The 19,486-nt window shown below is 40.7% G+C and overlaps 1 protein-coding gene across 1 annotated transcript in view; it reads left to right on the top strand.

The window, feature by feature from the left end:
• The window catches only part of ATP8A2 (ATPase phospholipid transporting 8A2), a 555,010-nt gene that overhangs the window by 264,114 nt on the left and 271,410 nt on the right, over window positions 1-19,486 (top strand). The window contains exon 25 of the mRNA XM_033104468.1: window positions 11,207-11,379. Within this exon, the coding sequence (XP_032960359.1) occupies window positions 11,207-11,379 (173 nt within the window). The remainder of the gene's footprint in view (window positions 1-11,206; window positions 11,380-19,486) is intronic.

Genomic DNA, 19,486 nt, shown 5'->3' on the forward strand with positions numbered 1-19,486 from the left:
ATAAACTATTGTGCTTCTGCCCGTAAGTCAGTCTCGTCCTTTGTGACCAAAGCCCCTGATGTCCAGTTTCCGGTGGACTCCTGCTTCTTAAACCCAACTTGATTTTCCTCCAGGGCACATACAACTCATGACATGTGTCAGTTATCTGTTTGCTTCATACCTGTCCACTCACTGACATGTGAGCTCCTTGAGATTTTTGTGCGTGACTGTGTTCTCACAGTCCACGTTGCACGACTACTTACTGAGTGTGTGAATGGCCCATTATCTCAATGTCTCAAATACTTACACATTTTTTAATAGAAGGCCACTGTCATACCACAAATGCAGAGACATGCAGAAGGGACTAGCACAAAGAGAGGAGAGGTGGTTCACAGCAGACAGTGGGCGATTGTTCTGGCAAGGGTCAGGAGTTCAGGAAGCAGCATTTACTCCCCAGACAAGGCGGGGGTAGGGGGGGGCAAGCATTTTCTCAGCACCTGCTGTATGCTGAGTGATTTGTTTGTTTGCTTTTTTCACTCAGAGGGAGTGGTAAGGAAACTACCCAAATGGTTTCTTTTTCCATTCTTCCACTAGCACTGATTGAAAGGTTATATGATCCACAAAGAACAAGTGATGGCTGCCGGGTGTTCAGTCGGAACTGTGCAGACATTGGGGGCGTAGTGGGAGGAGTAGCAGTGTCCCTACAGAGCAGTGCCGGGTGGTCCAGGGCTGGACAGGGTCCCCAATCCCCTACGACCCCAGTAGGCTTCCCTGCACAGTCTTGGAGGGAGCAGTAGGTTGCTCTTAAACCAAAGAGCCAACTCTCTGTCCACCAAGTCCAAATTCAGTGCCTTCTGAGCCCTAATCGGCTACCCAGCCGACCTTTAGTCCTCCTATGTCTCTTCCCCGGCGATTAGCCTGGCTCATCCACCTGGCTAGAAGCTCACGGCTTAGCCTCATTTCATCTCTCCGCCTCTGACCATCCATCAAGCACTGTGTGTTCTTTTTCTTAAATGCGTTTCTTGGTTTCGTCTCTTGTATTCAGTCGCAGGGTAGACTCTCACCATCTGAAACCTCCTTAGCTGGTCTGTGTCCTTATGCAACTCCATCTTCCATCCTGTTGGTGGGTGGTCTTCCCCAAATGAACATCTGAGTGTGGTATTTTGATGCACAGACGCTAGCCCTGCTGGCTCCCTGTAGGCTCTGGGAGGACGTCCAAATGCTTCCTCGTGGCCTGCCAGCCTCCCCACCCCAGCACCTTTCTAACCTGCATCTGCGGGTCACTGCACCTCACAGGCCTCCAAAGCGCGCTGCCTGGACGTGCCAGGCATGAGGTGATCTTTGGCTGTGGTGTGCCATTGTCTGTCTGTATGCCTCTTTCATTCTCTCTGGGCCTCTGTACCCGTAGGTGCATATGCACATAATAGGCCCTTAATTAAAGGATGTTTTTCTCTTGCTCTGTATTTCCATGTAAACTTCTGTCTCCGTTCCGTAACCTTGACTCCTTGCGGCTCCGTAACCTTGACTCCTCACCGAGAAGAGAACGGTGAGGAGTTCCTCAGCGGGCCCCAGAGCCCGCCCTCTCCTACCCCTGGTTGGTTATGGATTCTGTACAATTCGGGGAGCCTCTGGCTGGGTGTCCCCCTCACTCCATCATCAGTGTGGAAGGCTACAGTAGAAATGAGATTCGTTTCTATATTTTTCCTTATTTCTTTGATTTTATTGATTTTTAAAATTTTGTGTAGGATAGAGAGTGCCCCTGACTTTACCACCTGGAGCCTATCATTTGGAAAGTGAGTCCCAGTTTTCGGTGTGTGAACAGTGTTTCACATAAACAAGAGGCATTTCCCTAAAAGAGCAGAGTGTACAGTTGTTCTTTCCTCTTATGTGCTTCTCTCTATAACCCTCGACGCTACTGATTCAAGGCATATGAAGAGGTCCCACTGGCCGGCTCTTTCTAGAACTGGACCCGTGGTGCTTCAGCTGCAGCCTGGGACCCTGTGGGTGGTAGCCAGTCCCAGACCTCTGTGTCCAGTGTGTGTCAAGGGACTGGACGCCAGCCCAAGGTCCCATTTTCTTCCCATGGCTGCCATCTTCATTGCCCGTGTGCACAGCCTTCAGCTGCCACACATGTGTTGGGGATTTTTTTTTTTTTTCAGATCTCCCTTTACTATTTCTCTTTCTGAAATTTCTTACTGTTTTTGTTGTTTGCACAAGTCTACACACAGTCTGGGCACACTGTGATTCCTCTAAGAGTCAAGAAGACCTTAGAAATAGTAAACACAGTGGTCATAGTATCGAAATATCAAAGTTAAAAGTTGAAATCCCCAACGTCAGGAAATTAACTGTTTTAAGATTTTAGTGTTCATTTTCTTACATTGCATCTGAAAGATTTTTTTTTTTTAAAAATAGCATATGTTTTTTAAGAAACTGGTTTTTATCATATAGCAAATAAGCAATTCAATTGAAATGACTTTGTTCTGTTGACGGCGTCCTGCTTCCTCTGATGACGTAACAGATACTAGCATTGGTACGAAGTAAATGTAGGCCTTCGGTTTGCAGTTGGCATTTTACCTTTTTGTGTGAGATTAATAGCACTGTCTTCCTTCTCTAAAGTTTACCTAACATACGAGTTAACCACATAGTTCATTAAAAACACAGCAAACTTTGCCTAGAAATTATTTTCTGCAGTCATTTCTTTTTACATTTATAAACTCTACCCCCATTGCATTTGGTTTGGGCACTTCATATTTCCTTCAAGATCAAGGAGACTTTAGAAATCGTCAGTGCAATGCTGCATCATTGATAATGTTGAAAGTTAAACACTTAAATTCACAAAGATCGGGAAATTAACTAAGCTAAGGCTGTTATGCTCATCGTAAAAATATTCCGAGTTAAAGTGACGATATTAGATGTGTCAGTGATTCGTTGTGTCCGCAAAGTGTACAGTGACTTTCAGAGATCCAATCGGGACAAATACATGGCAAGCAACTGTTCCATGAAATTATGGAAGGTCATTTTATACACAGCTGAGTGATCGCTTACAAATGCTGATTTCACATTCTCTTCGCAGGAGGGTCACACTTTGAAATCATTTCTTATAGAAAAGGGTTATCTATTTTTAGAAAAATTCCACATTCTAAAAAAAATTGCAAAAAAGAATCCATAGTCAATATTCAAATAGTAAATGCTTTCTTCAAGCATATAAATTATTTGTGAGATCTTATTCTACACAGCTATTCAAGAATATATTTATTTAGCATATAAAAGGATTCCTAGTACTAAAGTCAAAATCTAGTTTTTTGGAAGAAAATGAATTAAGCATGGTAGGTTTGCATTTAATATCCTGTGAGAAGTGAAAAAAAAAAGTACATATTTTCAGGGAATTTTTTTAACCTCAATGATTTGAGTTCTGTCACAACTGTTAGTCAAATTTTCTTTCAATAAATAGTGGTGATTGATAGTGTTCAAACTTTCTGGGCTTTGAAGCCTGAGTGAATAAATAATCTCTTTCTTATAAATGGTACTTATCCATTAGCTGCTGCTGCCAGATTTCTTCTATAGACTTTACTTCCCGAATCTCTCTTCTGCCACTGTCTGGGATGCCTTTTCAGGGAAATGTGGATCTTTTAGAGATGTGACATGTACAAAAAAAAGAAGACCCTGAAAAGTAGGGTCTCCCAGCTACCCCGAAGAGACATTCTTGGCCAACGTGCTATCTGTCCATACATGTTATCACCCTAAACAAACATGTACCTGGTGTACTACTTAAATTACTTGATTTCACTTACCATGTTTTCCCGAAAATAAGACCTAACTGGACAATCAGCTCTAATGCATCTTTTGGAGCAAAAAATCAATATAAAACTTTATCAATATAAGATTTTATCAATATAAAATCAATATAATATAATATATTACATTATATTATATTATATTATATTATATTATATTATATTATATTATATACCGGGTCTTATATTAATTTTTGCTCCAAAAGACGCATTAGAGCTGATTGTCTGGCTATGTCTTATTTTCGGGGAAACTCGGGAGTCATATGTCTTGAAATCCCAGCAAACAGAAATCCATTTAATTCATTAAGCTTTAAAAAATACTCAACACCATTAGTCATTTGGGAAATGCAAGTTAAAACCACTAATTCTAACACTACATGCCCATTAGAATGGCTAAAATTTTTTAAAAGACTGAAGATACAAGTGTTGACGAGGATAAGGAGTAGCTCAAATGCTTAGATGGGGTTGGTGAGAGTGAAATGATGCAACCACTTTGGAAAACAGTCTCACAGTTTCTATAAAGCTCTGTATGTGTCTGTATAGATGAGTAATTCCAATCCTAGATATCTACCCAAGAGAAATAAAAACATATGTCCACACAAAGACTAGTATACATATATGTGTAGTAGAATGATTCACAATATCCTAAAGCTGGAAACAAGACAAACTTGTGGTAATAGGTGAATGGATTAATTGTGGTATGTTCATAGATTGGAATACTACTTGGAAACAAAAAGGAATAAATTATTGGTAAGTGCACATACATTGGACAAAGCTCAAAGCATTAAGAGATAGGCCAGGCAGAAAAGACTATAAATTTGATTCTATTTATATGGCATTCTAGAAAAGGTAAAGCTATAGTGACAGAAGTAGATGAGTAATTTTGAGAGGATGGAATTGGCTGCAGAACATCAGGAGAGAATGTTTTGGGGTGATGGAAATGTTTCATATCTTGATTGTGGAAAAGGGTACATGACTGTATATCTTTGGGAAAATTCATTGAATTGTACCCTTAAAATGGCTCAACTTTATGTTAATTATAACTCAGTGAAGCTGATTAACCAAACAGAAAAGAATTCTTCTATAGAAACTTATATGGTGGTGTAAATTCAGTAAATTGGGGGTCGGTTTACTCTGACAAAATACGAATTTTTTATTGGAAATTGAAACATTGTGTGGAGGTAGGGACGGCCAGTGTAGAGAAATGCCTGACAACACTGGAGGTAAAAGGTGACGTGAGGGTACCAGACAGGCACCTGGGTGCTTGTCGGCAAGAGGCCACATTATCTCTTGAGAATATTTACTTGCTGCCTGTGAGATATCATCCCATCTGCCTTGAAATTATTAGTATTATAGGAAATCCTTAAAACGTTACACATTTTACACTGATTCCTTTTATCTACTAATGAACTTTAGAGATAGTCATAGGTGAGAGCAAAGCAACATCCAGAAGATAAAGGTTTCAACTCTGCTGGCACCAGGAGCTGGCAGTAGAGACCATGTGTAATTATCTTGATTTCAGCTTTGACCTCCTTTATTAGCCTGTAACGGGAATGCTGGATTTGCGCTTTGTCTTAAGTTTTACAAACTTTTATGACCTTTAAGTGCAAAAGCATTGAGAGTATTAATGCTGTCAAGAAAGAGGTGTGATTATACTGGAAATAAAAATGATAGTAAAAAGAAAAGAGAGAGGCGGGAATATGATGAATGCAGCTGAGAATGCTATGAGAGGCTGGACAGTGGGAATGATCTGAAGAGAGTGAGAGGGCAAGGGTGAGAAAAGATACACCTGAAAGTTGGCACGGGGCAGGAAGACTAGATTGATAGAATGAAAAAACACACCGTCACCATTGGGAACTGTTGTCTCAAGGATGAACATTATCGTTAGATACTCACTAGCACAAGGTTAATTCAGGAGAAGGGAGTTTGCTCTTGAACTTGAAGGCTAAGCATGATTTGGTTGAACTGCTGCTCATGAAACTTGAACCATTCTGGTTTTCAGCATCGTCAGCTCTGAGCCCATTGGAATTTGCAGAACATCAAAGTGAGGGCCAAGCCAGCTGCTGCTACCATAGCGTGTAAGAAATTCCTCAAGACACTGCCAAGCTCATGGAGGGGGAGAGGGTTACCTGCCTCGGCAGATTTCAGTGTTGCTGGAACTGTTTGATTTTAAGGAAAGATTCCTGCTAACTGCAAATTGGTAATAATGCATCCAGGTTCTAGAAATTTTCATCTTTCCTGATTTGTTTATTAAATCTAAAAAGTGATTGACAGTAGAACCACCTTCCAGATCCCATCTGCTCATAAGTTGAGCAGGTTACCCTTCAATTGTATTGCAGGGTCCATCAGCTGAACCTCTGATCTCTTCATCAGCAGACAGATAACCATTTCCTGAGATCGCAGGGTAGCACTGTGTATGGTGTTTAGAGAATTATATTTTCAAAAAGGAAAATGCAAAGACATGTGCCGACCTTAATGATAGGAACCACGGGGTTTACAATACAGCACAACGGGGAAAAAGGTGAGTGGTGGACACGGCCAAGGGGGCAGCCTTTAGTCGCAGTCACTCACTCTCGGCATTAAATTGTGTGTGCTTTTAATTGTGAAGTAAAGTAAAATTGTAGAACATGGATGAAAAGCTGGACATACAGATTTTAATATTAATGCGTAAAAAGCAAATTGTAATTGAGGATTTCGGAATGTTTCGTATCTTCTGGGAATGAAACTCCCAGCCCCAACCCCCTATGCCCCTCATAACAGCTAAGTCCATTGTAACTTTCAGTAATTGGTTTTTTATTAAAATAAGGACTGCAGTATAAATTTTAGCGACTAAGCTAAATAGGCATTAACGGGCCCTGGGATCCAACCGCAATTTGTAACATCGTTCCTTTGGGAAAATGGATTCTAAGTGCCCAATAACTAACTTACAAATAGACTTTTGAATCATAGTCCATTTGAGAATAAGGAACTGTTTGTGATAGTAATACCTTCAATTGGCTTGCTTGAGAATTGCACAGAAGGGACCTGTATTTTGGCACACGTGTGTGGTGAACCCAGCTAGTCTGGGTTTGATCAACGATTATTGCTGAGTGGGCATTGAAAGTGTAGGAATTAAAATCCAAAGTAGAGGCTGGAGACAAGGCGTTAGAAGGGTGGACCTGGAGAGCTTTTAGTAGTTGAAAAGATTTTCAATCTCAAGGGAAAAAGTGTGATTCTGAGCATGTTGAAGTGAGGGGAGGACGAGATGGAGAATAGGTAAGAAGGGAGCTTAGGGGCAGAGAAAGTTGAAGGCAAAAAGGCCAGGAGTCAAGGAAAAAGAAGGATCGAGAGCCAGTTCTTCTGAAGGAAGTTGTAATGCAAAATGTACCAGAAGGTCAGAAAAATAGATGCCTCCGAGATTCATAAGTGATCTCTTAAAGATAGTGCTATGCATGTTTAGAATCGTGACTTAGACACGTCAATTCGCTTACGAAGTCGGCATATTTATTGAGCACTGCTATGGGTTAGCATGATCAGAAGTTGGCAAAGGAAGTTTCTGCCTTCCTCGAATTTACAATTTAGTATAACTCCAACCAACCATAAAAATGAGCCAAAGCAAGCTAGGGTATGTTGGTGATAATATCTAGGATCTACCCATGAGCAGAATGTTACTTTTTCATTACTTCATCCTTAAAATTGTGGATTTGCCACCCTGATTGTATCGTAAGATTTATGGGGGTAGATAACATAGAATGTGTCTTCTTGGTATTGCTTTTCTTTTTAACCACCATTGGAACATAGTAGATACTCCAATAACTAAGGTACTCCAATAATTATATCTTGGTTGGTTGATTGTAATAGGTTTGACTCATGTATCTGCTTCATCAAACCCATTTTATGCATGAGAAAACTATTCGTTAATGTGATACTTCCCAGTGTATGAGAAAATGCCTGGTCGATAGACTGTAAGTGTGAAATTTCTTTTGACGTTGTGTAACTTAGTCATATTTCTGTTCTCTCAGCAAGTGGAGAGCCATGCTTCTTCGGTGTGCAGTTCAGCACGGCCCGTGGATTATCATTCACTCCCACGGGCATCCTCAGTTCCCGGATGCCTTCTCCTGCCCTTCTGTTCTGGAGTTCCGTACTGTGCATCTATCTGTCTCTGTAGTTACTACATTCTGTTAGAAAGCTTATTCCAGACAATAAACATAGCAGTTGTTGCTTGTGCAGTGCTGCGTGTCCTCGTGGTCCAAACCATGTCTTTTCATCTCGATATCCATTCTGCTAAGAGTAGAGCTGCATAAGCCAGTGGGTTCAAGTTGTTACCTTTTGTCTTAGTCGTCTCAGGCTGCTATACCAAAAATGCCGTAGACTGGATGGCGTAAACAACAGAAATTGATTCCTCATGGTTCTGAAGGCTGGGAAGTCTAAGGTCAAGGTGCTGGCAGATCCAGTGTATGATGAGGGCTCTCTTCCAGATTTGCAGACAGCTGCCTTTTTGCTGTGTGCTCATGTAGCTGGAGGGCGAGATTAGAGTTGGCATAAGGGGAGGAAGGGAGAAAGAGAGAGAGGGAAGAAGGTCTCCTGTCTCTTCTTATAAAGGCACTGATTGCATCATGAGGGCCCCACCCTCATGACCTAATCACCTCCCAAAGGCCCCACTTCCAAACAACATCACACTGGGGGTTAGCGTTTCAACTTACGAATTTGGGAGAGACACAAACATTCACCCATAGCGCTTTTCATGGTTCGACTTGAAAATATTCCCACTGGGTTTTGCCGATGGCTCCCAGGCCACGGTGGGCTGTGGCTTAGTGAGAGGCTCTCAGGAAGAGCAGCCACGCGTGCTCCTCTGTGTCCTCAACTGCCTCTGTTAAAACTCCAGCTCCCTTTCCGGTCCTCCCCCTTCACATTTTTAGGGGATTATGGGAGATTGCATGTGTCTCGAGAACATAGTTTTCTCAGTTACCACATTTCCGACACTCGTATTCCCGGCGCTCAGACTCATTCTGGGGGCATGCTCCCTAAGGATGCCCCAGAGCCTCACACACCGACAGGTGGTCAGCTGCGAAAACTTGGGGCCTCCCTACTCCCCCTCCAGCTGAGGGAGAAGAACCATCTGTTTCCAGTCTATCCAACACATGGCCCAGAAATAACCCAAGTAGAGAAAGTACCCTTCGTAATACTACTATCTTTACATATCTGCACGTGTGCTATGTCCCCTTTAAAAACAGCCACATGCAATGGTGTCCACATCTCAGGTTTTTATTCCTTAGCCTTTCCCTTCATAGGTCCATGGGGGAGGCCGATGGGAGTAAAGAACACTGGGCTAGACTACACCTCTGCAATAGCATCGCACGTCATCCGTGGACCAAATCTGCGTATCTTGACTCATCCCTCTGGTGAAATGTTTCCCAGGAGGATTTTCTGTCCACCACACATCGACCCTTGGCAGGCACATTCTGGAATTGCCCAGACCTGTCTGAGTTCCCTGGTGAACACATCCAGGCTGCCAAGCTGGGATCTCCCTAAGTGGGTGGAATTTCTTCTTTCCACCCAAATTCTAAAGGGCAGGCTGTTGGCAAAGATAAGGTAAACAGAGATGTTTTCATAGATGTTTTGTTGGAGATTCAGAATTATTCAACCAATTAAGAATAAAAGTATGAAGTTTCCTTTATCTTTATTTTTAGTAGAAGTCAATTTAACTTTTATTCTTTAGAGCACTGTTCTATCAATTATTCTATTATGACATTGACAAAGAAGGCATTGTCAATGATGGCCGTTTTTCACTGCCTGAAGTAGCAGAAGTGTATATTTCCCTTGACATAGGAAATTCTTAATGAATAAATAGTCATGGAAGAAGAATGGGTTTGATTGAGTGCTTACTGTGCGCCAAGCCCAGTGCTGCTAAGCAGGTTACATTGTTGAGCTCATTTATTCATAACAGAAGTGCTATCAAATAAATATTCTCAGCTCCATTTTACATATGAGAAAATTGCAATTTAAAGAGGTTAAGTAATTTGCCCAAGGTCACAGAGGTAATAAGTGGAAACTTGGCACTAGACCCCAGGCTATCTGAGCATGGAACAGGGCTCTAGGCCACAGCCGTGCCTTAAATACGCCTTTCTGATATCACCACTGTCTCTTATTGAGAAATGAAAACTAAGCAGTGAGACAATAGAATGTGTCTCTCACTTCCTGATGGTAGCTGATCCTCAATTTAACGAGCGCTAGACGGATTCCTGTTCATTCGAATTATTTCTTTTAAGACTGTAATTTATGTTATTACATGATAAATTACATGTAAATGTAACTTAATAGCCAAAGGATACTCGTCCAGACAAAATAATTTCAGCAGACTTTTGTACTTCCCTGATTAACTTAAACCAGATTTTTTTTATTATGAGCCAAAAATTGCATTCTTATATTTGAACCAGACATCTTATTCGTAGTCATAAATTCACCGGATCAGAGCATCATTTTTCAATTTTAATTTTTTTAAGTGACATTTATTTATTCAGCAAATATATGCTGCATACCTATCATATGCCAGGCATTTTGTTAGGGGAGACACATACAGTGATACATAAGACACAGTCCTCTTTGAGCTGACGAATGAGTAGGAAAAGGATACCAGTATATAGTTACATAATATGAACATGTACATATACAATATATAGTTGTGCTGGATGCAAAAATAGAGATATATACAAAATCCTAAGAATGATTCTATGCTTTAATTCCAACTGGTAATAGACATCACACCAAGGTACTTACTTAGGCTGGTGGTAATGTTTTAAAAGGTATTGGCAGTTTAATTCGATTAGATATTTTCTGTAACATGAAAAGACAATCAGTTTGTTTCTTACTCTGACGCTATGTGGAGAGAAATGGTTTTATCTGCAGATCTCAGCAGAGACTATAAATTAATCCTTTGTGTTATTTTCATATGCCCTCGTATCTTTTGGATGCTTTAAAGGTTACCTTGTGCAAACCGAGAAACGTTTGCCATTTAAGTTCCCGCAGCGTTTTTTTTTCCCCCCCAGAAAGCACATTTGTTTATATGGAGTTTCTAGGGGCACCGAGAATAAAGTGTATGTAATAGTATAAAGGAGGGGAGAGAAAGACAGTGATAAGGACCTTAGCAATTAAAGATCCACCAGAGAAGAATTTGGATGCTCTCTATGAACTGGAGACTGCAACCAGGATGGGTTATTATAAATATCCAATGCACATATCGCTATGGGGATGTTGTCACAAATAAAATAGACCTAGAGAGCAAGCAGTCCAACGAAATTTTGATGTATAACTATACCAAACTGAACTCTGTCTACGTATGTACATTAGAATGGCCACATTCTCACTTCAAGGAACTTACTTTTGATTTCTGTTCTGGTTTTGATATATGAAACGCACAAAAACGTGACCTCCCCTCCCCCCGACTGTTGTTTCAGGCGACCCGGGCAGCCATTACGCAGCACTGCACTGACCTTGGAAATTTGTTGGGCAAGGAGAACGACGTGGCCCTCATCATCGATGGCCACACCCTGAAGTACGCGCTGTCCTTTGAGGTCAGAAGAAGCTTCCTGGACTTGGCGCTCTCCTGTAAAGCTGTCATCTGCTGCAGGTAGGTGTGTGACATTCAGATTCTGATGTGTCTGGATCTTGTGTGTATAGAAAAGAAGTCAATGCACAGGAATTCTAGGGGTAAAGTTGTGTAAAAAAGGCAAAACCAAAATACAAATTTAACTGCCTCTTCACAGATTTCATGGAAGGCAGTGTAGTGGTTTTTACATTTGTGGTTTGTTTATTGTCTCCTGAGATTAGAGAAGAGCCAGATTCTCCAGTCATGGTCACAATGGGGGATAAACTGGAAAAACTCTGCCTCAAGTTGGAGTGGGAAGTTCTACGAGTCCTACTACCTACTTGTTCCTTGGTTCTGGATGGCCGAGCTCAACTTCCAGAATCTATGGGATTTGGGTGCCTCTTTTCTGAAGTAGAATGGGTATTTCTTCATCAACAAGGAGCGTTGGTCGGGTCCCTGCTATGCCAGCTTTTGTGTTAAGATGTAACCGGAAGGCTTTGTTGGCGTTTCCTGAAATCTGGGAAGGCTTTTAGGGTGGGTGTTGTTACATCCCATCGACTACTGGCCATATGAAGTCCAGTTCTGCTAGAGATTTGAGTGCTCGCTTCGGCAGCACATATACTGATAGAGATTTGAAAGTCAGAATTATAAAGAAAATTAACTACCAGGGAGCTGAGTGGCACCACCTCAATGGTTCAGTAACTAACTTGAAAGGTGAGAGGAGAGAGAGCTTTCCGTTTCTGAAAGCACCGTGCTCAGGTAGTACTTGGTACAGGATTAAATGCTCTGTAATGCGTCTTACTGGATTGATGATCTCATCTGTGCCTGCTCTTGTATGTTATGGTTACCCACTTTTATACCTTGTTTTTCATTTTCACATTGCTTTCCTTGATATTATCTCAGAAGCCAGTTACCAGAATGCTTTTAACTTCCTTGCTGCATTCGTCTTTAAAGAGCGCCTGTTGTGGGTTTGAGCAATGTCCCTTTAGAATAACCAGTTGTCATGTTGATAAGATGGCTTTGCCGTTTCTGCCTACTGACATCATCTGCTGTGCTTCTCTTTCTACCCACACCTCTCACGACACTGCCTGTTTGGGATGCCCAGCAAGTCTGAGCAAAAACCCACTGCCCTGACTTCAACCCAGTTGTCTCCCCCAGGTCTCCTCAGCCTTGCTGCCCATCCCCCACCACGGGTTCCTACCCGAGACCAAAGAATCTGTTCTCATTTCCCCACAAATACACCTCCCTACCCAGAACCCTGAATTGTCTGTCTTCACATAACGATAATTCTCTGTCATTTTATTCTGCTGTCCTGATCCCGTTTCTCAATGTGTAACATGCCACCAAAGGCTGAGGGGGGCTGGAGTGGCTGAGCCGTGGAGCTTCCATGGTGAAAGGAATATTGCTTTTGTGCCTGTAGTTGTAGGATGTTCAAGGACCTTTTGTTCCTTTTAAGTCGGGAAACTTGTACAGCTATGAGGGGGCCTGGGATAGTGAAGAAAGACCAGAGCATCTGGAAATAAAGTACCATGATCCTGTTTTTGTGATGGCCTCCCTCTCTCTTTTTTAAACAACTTATTGAGATATAATTCACATACCATACACTTCACCCATTTAAAGTCTATAGTTCAATGGCTTTTAGTATAGGCAGTTTTGTAACCGTCACTACAACCAAGTTTAGAATATTTTACTCACCCCCAAAAGAAACTCTCTTATCCATTATCAGTCAATCCCCACCCTCCACCCCCACCCCCACCCCTAAGTACTAAACAACCACCAATGTGCTTCCTAGTCACTATAGATTTGCTTATTCGGGATTTCGTATGAATACAGTCACGTGAGATGTGGTCTTTTTCTGACTGATTTATTTCACTTAGCGTAAGTTTCATCCAAGTTGTAGGATGTATCAGTACTTCATTCCTTTTTATAGCTGAATAATATTCCATCGTATGGATATAACACATTTTATTTATTCATTTTGATTAACTTTTGAATTGTGTATACTTTTTGACTATTATGAGTAATGCTGCTGTGAATATTCAGGTACAAGTTTTTGTGTAGATATGTGTTTTCATTTCTTGAGGTGCTGGGGTCAGGTGGTGACCCTATGTCTAACCTTTTGAGGAACTGTTATACTGGTTCTTACAGTGGCTACACCCTTTTATGTTCCCACCAGCAATGTGTGAGCATTCCACTTTCTCTCCATCCATGATAACACTTGTAATTATCGCTCTTTTTGATTGGTTAGCCCAGTGGGTGTGAAGTGGTATCTCATTGTGGTTTTGGTTTGCATTTCTCTGATGGCTAATGATGTCGAGCATGTTTTCATGTGCTGATTGGTCATTTGTGTATCTTCTTTGGAGAAATGTTTATTCAATCCTTTGCACATTTTTAAATTGGATTATTTTTTAATTACTGAGTTGTAACAGTACTTTATATTCCCTGGATACAAGTATCTTGTCAGATATATGATTTACAGACATTTTTCTCCCATTCTGTAGGTTGCGTTTTCACTTTCTCGATGGTATAGTTCGCAGCACCAAAGATTTTAATCTCGAAGTCCAGTTTGTTTGTTCTTTTTTTTGTCCCTTGTGTTTTGGTGTCAGATCTAACAAGCTCTCTTTTTTAAGCAGCTGATACTGTGCTTTCTTCCCAGGGCTCCATTTGGGCAGCTTAGATGAGGGACAGGCAAATGGCAAGAAGGATAGACAGAATAGTGGGGAGGTACTTTTTCCTCATATTTTCCCCTTGGTGCCTACGTGGTGAAGTTGCTGGCCTAGGTGATTCCTGGTTTCTGTGAGGTCCTCAGCACCAGAGATTGTTACTGTCCCACACGAAACCCCGAGCCACGGTGAGAAAGCCACTCTCCCTGCCAACGGCCACGTTGCTCAAGGAGCCCTCAGGCTGACTTGTCAGTGAGCAGAAACGAGCAACAGCAGCAGAAACAACAAGAAACAACACGGAAAAGTCTGGTAAACTGTAAATCAAAGCAAATGTGCTCTAACCTCATGGTTTTTCAAAGGGAAATCAAAACGAGTCCGTTCGGACTCTCAGGGGAAAGGCAGGAATGCCTTGCAGGCCCTACATGCTGTTTTCCTGCCAGGTGCTTGATACGAAAGAAAAACATCTTTTTCCCCTTCTTACTCTGGCTGCTTTCAGAGAGCTTTGTGTGTCACATAAAGCTGTACACTTAAAGCCTTCCCAGGAAGGGGTTCAAACTGGAATTGGCACAGAAAGAGGAAATTTCAAATTAAATACTGTTACTGTCTACAAAATAGAAGCACTAATTGAGAAAAAGAATCCAGATAATGCAGCACTTACTGCTCTAGGAGACATTTCTTGGCTGCTCTCACACTTAATTTTTTTTTAATTTTAACACATATTTAAAAAAAAAAAAGCGCTTGTATACTTCAGTTGTCCTTACTAGTCACTAAGAATTTAAACTTAAGTTAAATTTAATATGTGACTTCAAACATAAAGTTGACCTTAACACTCACCTTTCATCTTTCAAATGTAACAGTTGTAAAAGTTACCCTTTTCTCTAACCACAGAAGAAGATCATTTATTTCAGAAAATAACTTTTCAGTGTAGTCATGCAGCATTGTCTCCCATAAGTACTGATGCAGAGACTGGCGACTGTTGTGTAAAAATGGATCAGTACTTTTAAAATACAGCAATCTTTTAGGCAGTGAAGAGAGGGCAAATGTAAGACTTTGTTAAATATTGTGCTGAGATTAGAATGAGATAATTTTGCTAATTGGACATTGGTACACCCAAATATTTTCCATGTGGTTAAAATCCTGGAAAGGTCTTAATATTGGCAGCAGCACAGTTACCAGTCAGTCCTCTGCTGCGGTTTACTGCTCTGTCTGGCAGACACACCAACACATTATTTGATGAGGTATGAGCGGGTTAGTCCAATAAGATTTTTATTGAGGGCTTGATATTTGCATTGTACGTTCCTAGGTGTCATGGGAGAGTAGAGAGGCCAGACATGGTCTTTGCTGTTTAAGAGCCAATAACGAGTTCGAGTGTATTATAGAACTTGCCTCTCCCCTACTTCTTTGCGTCTCATGTATACCCCAACTCCTTGAACCAGGCCCTCGGTGAAGCTAGCAGACCCCAAGTGTCCAGTAGCTCCCATCTTGCCATATACAGCAGACTCTCAATTTCTTTCTTGAGTCCTCCTCCGCATTTGGTGTCAATGGCTCCCCCTTGGATTCTCTTCTGTTTCTGTCTTCTCCCTAGTCGTGTGTCTCCCTATAGCCTCTTTTCCTGGTAGCCTTTGAAATGTGTATCCAAGTTTTTGCCCTGTCATATTCCCATTCTCTGTCTTCTCCCTCGTGCATTCCATCCGTTCTTATGGCCTCGTTTGCCTTCTACTAGTGATTCTCAATACCAGCTTTGTATTGAAGCATCTGGAGAACTCTGTACAGTTTTCTTTCTCAAAAAGTTAAACATGGAATTACCTTATAACCCAGCAAATCCACTCCTAGGTATACACCGAAAAGAATGAAAAATGAGTAATTAAACCAATACTTGTGTGTGTATGTTCATTGCAGCACTATTTACGGTAGTCAAAAGGAGGACACAACCCAAGTGGCCACTGGGGGATGAATGGATAAACAAAGTGTTGTATGCTCATGTGATAGACTATTATTCAGCCCTAAAAAAAGGGATGAAACACTGATACATGTTACAACAAGGTGAACCTCAAAAACATACCTACTAAAAGAAACCGGTCACAAAAGACCATGTATGATTATATTCATATGAAATATTCAAAATAAGCAACTCCGTACAGACAAAGCAGAGGAGAGATTGCCAGGGGCTAGAAGGAAGAGGAATGGGAACAACTGTTTAATTGGTACAGGGCTTCCTTTTGGGGTGACAAAGGTGTTTTAGAACTAGACAGAGGTGAGGGTTGCCCAACACTGTGCTATACCAAATGCCACTGAATGGTTACACTGGAAAATGGGTTTTGTGATCTTTACCTTAAAAATATAAACTCATGAATTAAAGAGTCCATCCATTTAAATGAAAAGATTGTTGAACGAAAAGAATGAAATGTTGAATGAAAGTGTCAATTAGTTGAATGAAATCTCTGTTGAAAGAAAACAAGTGGAAACAATTCTGATTGCCAGGCCCTACCCCACAATAATGAGATCAGAACTCTAGGCATTTTGCAAACTGCCCACGTGATTCTCGTGCATAGTCAGGGTTGAGCACAGATGACTTCTCCAGGCTGCGTATCCAGCACAACCCCTTTCTTGAGCCTCCAGAACCATAGATCCATCTACATCTGGGACTTTTTTACACTGACAATCTTTGCGAACCATGAAAATGTGTAAACTGAATTAGCCACAACCACCTCATCTGTGCGTTTCATCATTCTTCTGGCCTTCCCCATTCTCTTCTGAGTTGCCAGAGCTTTTTAGTTGCCTCACAGGTATGATGTTCTATCTAAGGAACTTTTAGAGAGACTAAACCATATCAGCAAATATTATACTGAGGTCAGAAATTGTGGTCTCTTAATTTGTTGATCCTTGATAAGTATTGTCTTTGTTTTTATAAATGAGGAAATAAAGGCCTCAGAAAAATTACCTCATCTAGCCCATGGCTCCAGCTAGTAAAGGAAGCCTCAGCCTTTTATCCCAGATCTGAATACTGTCAGGACCACCCCTTTGAAGTCACGTGGTTGGCTGCATCAGCTAATTCATAGTCACATATTTATTACTGGTAGTACTTGTAGTTTCTAACAAAAGTTTTTGCTTTTAACATATTTTTTTAAGCTGTAGAATTTGTTGAAACCTATTTAGCATAGAGTCTTGTAGCATTTGTCATTCTCCAAAGGGGTAAAAGTCACGTAGAAAATGTATAAACCATTTTTGATTTATTCAAGAAGGAGTTCTGTTCCCTCTTCCCTGTTTTCCTTTACTTAGAATGACCATCTTTCACTTTTCTCATTTTTCCTTTTTCTTTGAAGGTATTTTTGTCAAAATAGAGACACATTTTCTAGGTGCAGATGCAGGGGTGGGACTTTGACCTCTTGAGACCATCCAGAAAACGTAAAAGTTAATGCGTATCATGAAAAAAGTCATGAAAGAATCATCAGGGTCCCTTGTGAGGCAGTTGGTGGATGGCCCCACCGCAGCTCCCGGCAAACACAGGTGATGCTCATGCCACCCCTCCGTCCCCTTCTCCCCCCGTGCCCCACTTTGCAGACATGATTTATGGCTGTATGTCCCCGGGCGGGAGATGGAGTGAAAGGAAAACACCACTAGATGTGCAAATTAAGGGTTTCAGAAGGGCATCATTTATTTTCTCGGATGTGTTTAGACTTCTGTCTTTCAGGGTAGACTCAAAGATAAACATGTATAAACCTACTGTGATACCACAGAATTAAAGACAGTCAAGAGGCAGAGCGGGCAGCAAGAATGTTCCTAAAAACTTTTTGTGTTTATTTTTCTAACTCGGAGAGTGATTTATATTTCTTGTAGAAAAGTTAGAAAATACAGATAAGCAAGAAGAAAGAAAACAGAATTCACAACCCCACCCACGAGAGTTCATCACTCACTGTTAGCATTTGGTGTTTAAATCTAGATCTCATTCAGTTTGAATATATTTTAGTGGAAGAGGGTTAGACCAGTCACAATATGTGAAGTGAAAAGGTTATAAACAGTGTCTATGTAAAATAGTAATAGAAGATATATATTTTAAAAAGCTTAATCATGTTCTGCTATGTGAAAACACAGTAATTAGTTTAATTTATTCCTAGTTATTGGATATTCCAGTTAATTGAGGGTTTGTTTATTTACTGTTATAAATATCACTGTAGGATTTTTATAGCTAAATCTTTGCAAAGACACTTGATTTCCATAAAATATCAATGGATTCAAGAGTAAGCAACATAGAAATTTGCAAAAGGGTTTCTGCCCTTTACCTAAGAAAATAAAGTTATTTTGCTTAGAATGCGAGAGATGTGGTCAGTAGCTTACTTCCTGCTGGGACGAATGTGTTCTCCTCTGGTTAGTAATCATAGCCTTACCAAGAGAAGGGAGCTGTTGAGAGATTATTTTGTGGCAGGATACTTATATGAGCAGAATCTAAAAGGAAATCAACACGGACTGACCTACTGAATGAAAATGCCCAGCATTTTAATGCACTGACAGTATATCCTTCCCATAGCTGGCTTAATCTTGTAGCTGTTTTCAAGATTCTCTTAAGCTTCTGACTCAGTTAGACTGCATCCCCAAACCTGTGCATCCGTCCTACCTTTAGACTACTTAGTGTAGATCAGAACCGGCCCGTCTAATCTGGTCTTAGCTTCAGCTTAGCTTTGTACATTAATGAGGCATGATGGGTAATGGGAAATCTCAGAATGTTATGCGTTTTGTGTGTGGTATCTTTCAGCCTGTGAACCACGCACAAGAATCATATCCAAACAGAGTTCAGACACACTAATTAGAATTGTACCACCGATCGTGTTTTCGTTGGCCTCCACATTGGTAGGGTTCCAATCATACACTTGCAAAAATAAAACTTTTCTTCAGTTTCTTTCATGATGTGATACCTCAGCATCATACATGTTTAGCTATAAGTCAGCTTCCTCCTTTGACATTTTATTCCAGAGAGTATTAACTTGTCAAAGTTGTAAGCCTATCCTTGGGTTGTTTGTACTACGGCATAGCGTGTGTTTGCCCGTTTGTTGATTGAATGCAAAGTAGACTTTATTTTTGAAAAGGTTTTGTTTGTTTGTTTGTTTAGCTCTAAAATGAATGCCATTATTTGAATGATTACAGCAATTTATTTGGTCCTAACTGACCTTATTGTTACTCTGCTAAAGATGAATGTGCTCAGATCTAATGTTTAATGAAAGTAATTTTCAAAAGCCCAAGGTTTAAAAATGTTTTATCACCCACAGGTTTTACCAGTATTTCTCTAGAATGAAAATTCTATTGATGTCAATTTTGTACCATATGAAAAATGGCTTATGGTAACCATTGTAAAGACTGGCATATTGGAGACTTGGAGCATTAATCTGAAGTAGAAAAAAGAATCCCATTCTAGGTAATTATTTCTAGTTTAGGGGAAAAAAATTGTGAAACTTTTTGAAATCAAAGCTAATTTTGATGAGGACTTACGTTTG

The sequence above is a fragment of the Rhinolophus ferrumequinum genome, chromosome 4 (genome assembly GCF_004115265.2).
Source record: "Rhinolophus ferrumequinum isolate MPI-CBG mRhiFer1 chromosome 4, mRhiFer1_v1.p, whole genome shotgun sequence".
In the NCBI taxonomy this organism is placed as follows: domain Eukaryota; kingdom Metazoa; phylum Chordata; class Mammalia; order Chiroptera; family Rhinolophidae; genus Rhinolophus; species Rhinolophus ferrumequinum.